The 6,739-nt window shown below is 42.5% G+C and overlaps 1 protein-coding gene across 1 annotated transcript; it reads left to right on the top strand.

Moving 5' to 3' along the window:
* Positions 1 to 644: 644 nt before the first annotated feature.
* On the top strand, positions 645 to 5,861 carry cfap91 (cilia and flagella associated protein 91). Its single transcript, XM_084023737.1, has 18 exons — positions 645 to 777; positions 1,104 to 1,293; positions 1,406 to 1,482; positions 1,866 to 2,008; positions 2,116 to 2,196; positions 2,442 to 2,498; positions 2,604 to 2,782; positions 2,941 to 3,118; positions 3,533 to 3,690; positions 3,791 to 3,967; positions 4,053 to 4,180; positions 4,262 to 4,372; positions 4,465 to 4,536; positions 4,645 to 4,791; positions 4,872 to 5,093; positions 5,196 to 5,344; positions 5,437 to 5,528; positions 5,618 to 5,861. The coding sequence occupies exons 2-18, from the start codon at positions 1,206 to 1,208 to the stop codon at positions 5,803 to 5,805; spliced, it is 2,247 nt and encodes a 748-aa protein (XP_083879863.1). The 5' UTR covers positions 645 to 777; positions 1,104 to 1,205; the 3' UTR covers positions 5,806 to 5,861.
* Positions 5,862 to 6,739: the final 878 nt, after the last annotated feature.

Genomic DNA, 6,739 nt, shown 5'->3' with positions numbered 1-6,739 from the left:
TCCTGTTGATGTCAAAAGCCTGTTTGTCTACCCAAAAATATGTTCTGAAGGGTAAAGAAAAGGGTGAGATGTAAGAAGTCAAATGTTGAAAATGTCTTCTAAAAACAAGCAAAATACAACAAAAGTTGATTATCTGCAAGTGTTGCTAGTGGAACAATAATTTAAGTTGCTGAACATTTGTGAAAGTGAAATCAAATTCATGTTATTTTACTATAAAAAAAAATACTTAACACGGTTAGTTCAATAAAAAATATGATTTATTTGCATAATGATATTGAAAAAAAGCTTATTCTACCACCTGGTCCAACTGCAAAAACATGTATATTTCAGAACGTGTGTGTAGTTTTAATGAATTTTGGGCGCAGGACTATTAAAATGTTGTGGTTTTCTCAAAGCAGTGTTAACTACATATAACTTACACATATAACATGAAACAAATGGCATGTTATTTTACTGCACTCGGGTTATAATTGCATTCAAGCGAGGCGAGTTGCGAAGGGGGGAGTACCATCCAATACCGGAAGTACATCTTCCTGTACGTTCTCGTTTCAACGTGTTCTTCTCCGTAACATTCAAACACAGGAGATTATGCTGTTATGTGCTTATGTCACGACCATTAGTTCGAATAATCAGTCATTTCTCCTTGAGAATTCGTGTTCCCCTTTTTGCATCCGTTTGAGATGCGAGTGGCTTTTCCTACGACGACCATGAGCCTCAGCGGTCAAAGAGTCACGATGAGTCAGAACTCGAGCATAGAGCGCTTCGCCGTTGCAGTTGGTAAAAACAAAACGTTTAACTAGCAAGAAGAAGAAGAACCCGGATGTGGACTGTTTTACCTGGCGTGTTGCTAAGTTTATACAAAACGTGATTTCTAGATCTGTTCTCCGTCACCGTGGCCGAATATTAACTTCAGTGATGGTGATGCTTTGGGAGCTGTTATTAACTAGTCCCGTTGCGTTCTTCGGTACATTGGCTTGCACCGTTATGTATTTATTTACTATCAAAGTACCACATTATATTCTAACGCAGATGCTCATCCTGTAAAGTCATGTCTGCCAAGACGGCTCGGAGAAGAAGTGAACCCCTCCCATTTCTTTTTTCAGACGCTCCGCTGACCGTAACCATGGTTACGGCGTTGACTATAACAGTCCAGTGGTATCGCTCGGGAGAGAAATTCACTTGGGGGAGAAAAAATAAATAAGAAAATGAGCGTATCTATCACTCGCACAAATCCTAGGAAAAATTATTCCCAAAAAGTTGTGAGGCGGGAACGGGTTTATGACTACCTGTATGGTAAGTAAACTTAACGCCAGCTACCGTTTTAAAACGTGCTAGTAGCTAGCTAACTAACTAACTAGCTAACAATGGGTTGACATTGGCGTAACTGAACTGGTTTTTGCTGCAGATCCAGTTTACACGGTGTCGTCGGAGGTAGACCATGCTAGGTCCGACCTCAAGGCCTATGCGTCTGAGAACCGAGTCGTAAGTATTTCTCTTTACAGTAACATATTGGTTGTGTTGCTAACAGTTCAGAGAAAGTTAGCTAAGAACCACGTCAAGACCTAGGAATGTGCTAAACTATAAGGCAACAGTGTAAATAGTGGTGACCCATTTTTAAGCTGACAAATACACTTAATTAATAGGTCAGACTATACAAAGTAAGCTTGTACAGTATAAAGTTAAATTAATACATTTTATTTCACACTATGAACCCTAAGCACAACTGGAAAACAGTTAGAATTTACCCACTTACCTTTCCTATGACCCATGGCCAATATTTTTCTCAGTTAATACTATTTATACATGAGAAACAAGAAATTGACTGAATATGAAATGCTGACTGTATTTTGCTCTGCTTTTATCAGAGGAGAGTGCCTGAGTTTGGGTCTATGTTCAGTGACCCCCCACAGTATACCGTTCAGCTGGATCCGAGAGAACCCTCCTCTATTGATCGTCGCTGGCGTGGCCATGCAGTTCAGCGCAAAGAGGCACTGCTGCAGTTGGCTGGGTAACACGAACAGACACCTTAATAAGCAGCAGCAGTTCCCAAGTTGTATGAATTCAAGGTTAACTCTGTTACTCATTACAAATTTAAGATGTGTCTCTTCTTGACAGGATTATTCCAAATGCTCAGTCATGGCTGAAGAGGGAGGAGTACCATGTGACCGGTGCTGATTGCTGGAAATACTTTAAACGGTTTGATTAGCCTGTCTACATTCAAACAGTGAATATGGTGGATTACACTCACACTAAACGATCCTCCAACCCTCCACATATAATGTAGTTTGGATTATATTGTGTGTTTACTGTCTACTGGTAACCTTGTCACTTCATTGTGGAGCAGTTACCTCAACCTGCTATTATGATAGTTTACTAAAGACAAATGCTGCCACAGTTTCCACATTAAATATTGACAGTCTCTGACATGGTGTTCCTTTTAGCCCCCTGATTTCCTCCGCACAGCAGTTTCCCCCGGATGTGATGTTTGCGTTGCCTAAGTAAGTTCAACGATTCATCGCGCTTCCTAATTTTCCATCCATCGCTGTTGTGCCTTTTTGTGCCGGTAGAGCTAGAGGGTGCATCATCTCATTTTGTCTCATCAGAGAAGACTTTGTGTCCACCGCTGGAAAGAACGCTGAGCAACAGCCAACCCACTTCACGGTGGGGGTCCAGACAGACTACAGGGAAAGTGAAACACAGACCGACCCTTACAGCGCTGAGTATGTGGTGCAACCTGGCACCACTCCCGCAGAGCTCCTGCAACTGGCAGCTTTGACTTGGGGTACGTGATCAACTGTTCAGGTCTTTACCAGTTACCGCCTGTACAGACGCTGTTATAACTCTACATCCACCTTTAGTTACCAATATTTAGCTCACCAATCCCTGTCATGTTGCCTGTCAAATTACATCTTAACCCTCCCTGACGATAATCGCCCTCAGGTCGTGGTCTGCCTGCAGGCCTGGCAGAAGTGGAAATGATCGAGCGGGCACGTGCCAAACGAGCTTGGGAGGCCACCCTTCCTCCATTGGATGACCTTAGTCAGCTTGACAAAAGGAGACGCATGATGGAAGGGATGGAGGTCAAAGAGTGGGCTTTCCGAGAAGGAGAAATCCAGAAGTGAGTGTTGCTGCGCCTCGACCACCGTTTTCACTTTTTATTCCTTACTTGAAAAGACATTAATAGAGAAGTAAACCACTACTTACCTAAAATGTTGTTTGTGCAGTGTGGCACACATTTGACCCACCTGTTGCACGTACTTTTTGTCAAACTAATATTACATCTAAAGCCATCTTCCATTTCAAATGTCCTGTAGTAAACCATAAAGTCCCTAAACGTTGCTGACTTTTTTTTATCCTACCACTGAGGATACCAAAGTTGTCAAATTTTTGACACATGTCTTTTAACAAGTTCTCCCATTTTAAAGACAGTTTACCACATCATATTAAACATACTACCCGAGACTAAGATATGTCTTTAACATACTTAACCTGCCCTTCTGCCATGCCTTCTCTTTCCGTGGGTGCTGACTAGGTTGCAAGAGGCTCGTCTTGCCATCCTGAAAGACCTCTTGAGGCAGAGAGATGAGGCCCAGAAAGAAGCCACAAACGAGAGACTCAACCAGATATATTCTAAGCACCAGAAAGACAAGGAGGCCAAGCTACACAAGATTCACAATGACTACATCAGGTGTAAGACAACATAATATCCTGATCAGAAATGGATTATCCAAGGCTTCATTTAATCCCTTCAAATCTATTTCTAATTTTTTTATTGTTGTTTTGTCCGTAGCACTGAGAAAACTGGAAGCTGAGAGCAGAAATGTAGAGGGGAAGATTAAGCGACTTGGCGTTGTCAAAAACTACCCAGACATTCAGACACGTGTCCCTCGGAGCCGCAGGGAGACATTCTCCAACAGGAAGACCTGTAACAACCAGTTAAAAAGCCAATACTTAGACACCTATGAAGGTCTGAATCTACATGTTTTTGTGTTCGATCTTAGCATTGCAGCGATAAAAGTAAAGGTAACATTTAATATTTGTGTCAATCATAGGTTTGCTTGAGATAGAAGCCGGACTCTTTGCCTCAAACCTCCAAACACCTAAACCCAAAGTCAGTCTCACCCAGAAAGGGTTCTTGCCTCCTGTGAGCACAGCGGTAGAACTGATGGAAAAGTACAAGGTAAAGAAAGAACGAAATATGTTCATCAAGAGTAACATTTCAGTTCTACATACACTTGGATTCCCAATTGTGACTCCACAGGCACTGAAAGAGGGGGAGAACAAGCAAGTGACCAAGTCTTCACGTTTTCTTGTCAAGAGGGAGAAGCCTGTTCCTCGTCTTGTCACGCCCAGAGTGGACGAGACACCAGAGGTCAGCACATGTCTCCCATGATAAGTGACGCTTGCCTTGTTGATCCTACGTCCTTCATTTTAATGTTAATTCATTCATTTGTCACTCATCAGGAGGATGAGGAGATAGAGCTGGCAGTTATCAACCTGCAGAAACTGCTGAGAGGAAGAAGCATCCAGTATGAGGTCTGAACATGCACGTGTGTTTGCATGTTTACCTGCATGTCCGTGTTTCTATGTTTTAAAGGACGAAGTGTGTTCTGAAGGACATCTCGATTCTGTGTTGTTGTCCAGATGTTTACGGGAAAGGAGAATCATCTGGAGCTCATTCAGGAACTGAGAACTGTCCACGCCCTGCAGAGGGAGGAGCAAGAGCTACAGAAAGCTGACGAAGGGCTCGTAATGACCCTTAAAGAACAGAGGGACAAACTTAGACGCAAGGTGAAAGACATAGAAACATTCACGTACACAATTTTACAAATTCTTAATAATCTCATTGCGCCGTCTCTCTCCCTTTCCAGACGTCTGAAGAAGAGGCGTCTCAGGCCGGAGCGGTCGGTGCAGAGCTTGAACACCTGTTCGACACCTTGTCCAAGGAGCTGATTCGTCTCCAGGAAGAACGCAAGATCCACGCCTTTACACTCCTGGCTGAGAGAGACAGACGCCGACGAGAGGCTGAGGAGAGTGGAAGGAGACAGGTGGAGGAGCAAAGACGTAGAGAAGAAGACGAGATCTTCAGACAGGTGCGTACATGTGTCTGTTAGCTATGAATGTGCAAAGATGATGGTTATAATGAGAATATGTGTGTGTAGTGGAGAGGTTTTAAAGCGTTGTATGTGTTACAGGTGGTGCAGGTACATCAAGAAACTGTTGATTTGTATTTGGAGGACATCATCCTGGGGACCTTGCAGCAGACGGCTGACCAGCAGGCCAGAGAGGAGATCCACAGAAAGGCAAAGGAGGTCAACGACATCGCTTACGCTTTGGAGGAAAGGTAACGGACGCATCAGCATGTCTGACAATGTTTTGTATTCAGAAATGTCAACACAGCGATGTTAAACAAAAATAATTTGTGTGTTTGATTAGCCGGAACAATCTTCAGTCGGAAGAGATTGTGTCAGAGTTGGTGTACAGTTTCCTCATCCCAGAAGTCGAGAAGATCAATGTCAGACGAAGAGGTTTGGTAGATTTTTCTAGAGAGAGTATTTGTTACAACATTTAAAAACACAAAAAAAGTCACCATGTGTCCATGATTTCTCCCTCCCAGTGCATCAGAGGCAGCATAGACACTTGCAGGCAGCTCGGAGCATCGTTCAGGGGAATGCTGAGCATTCTGGGATACTTCCTAGTACTCCGGGGACCTCACAGTTGACCTGTCCCTCTGAAAGAGCCTCCAGCAGAGTCCTCGAGGAGGTGATCAGCCAGTTGGACCAGGTGAAGGGGGAGGAAGCGTAGCAGCAGCACATTTAAACTCAGTCAAGAGAGAATTAAAGATACAAAAAGTCTACTGAGATGCAGTTTGATGTCTTTATTTCCTTAAACTATAGATTCATTTCACCATGAGAGCCACAATATGTCCACTGTATTTACCACTAGAGGGCAGAAAGATGCCTAGCCAAACAGAGTGTGTGTGTGAATTGATATTTGATGGGAGGGACCCAGCTGGCAGGCAAGAGGAGCCACATGTGGATTTTCAAAAGGAGGATTTTATTTAAAAGACAATATTGAAGTCCTGGGCCCATAAAAGAGGTCAACTAAACATAAATAAACTCAGGTTATAATAAGTAATAAAAGAACTAGAATGGTGGATCTGACCTTTCTTTTTTAAAAGGGGATATAAACGCACTCATCTAAACTATAAATAATGCAAATTAGGGAATAAGTCTAACAGTTTAAATCATTTAGGCTACCAATTAACCAAATCATCACCTAAATCTAGCAATATGCATTAGTTCAACAAACCCAATGAGGATCAAATTGACTTTGAACCGTCAACTATAGACAGATAAACTGTGCAGGAGGGTTACTGTTATCAGAGACTAATCTCCGAAATCTGGGCCGGTACAGTATGAAAGAAATGATCCTGAGAATAGTCCTAAACATTTGACCCATTAATCAAGAAAGTAGATCACAGGGAACAGCCTTAACATGAAACATATCCATAAGTTATACCCGCTAAACATGAGTATGTTCTCATTGTCATTATGAGCATGTTAGGTTCTGCAGTTTGGATGAGAAGACCATCCCTTAGGAATATTTGTGCATGACTTTTTTTCTTAAAATATTAATGCATTTAAGACCAGAAACCCCGTAACAGAATCATACATACCGAGTCCGACGTCCGTTTGGCACTCTCACTTTAAGAAAATGGAAAAGACAAAGAGCTTGA

Source organism: Eutrigla gurnardus (assembly GCF_963514095.1).
Source record: "Eutrigla gurnardus genome assembly, chromosome: 12".
Taxonomy (NCBI): Eukaryota; Metazoa; Chordata; class Actinopteri; order Perciformes; family Triglidae; genus Eutrigla; species Eutrigla gurnardus.
Note: the sequence above shows the minus strand (reverse complement) of the source record. Positions and strands in the feature narration are given on the sequence as shown.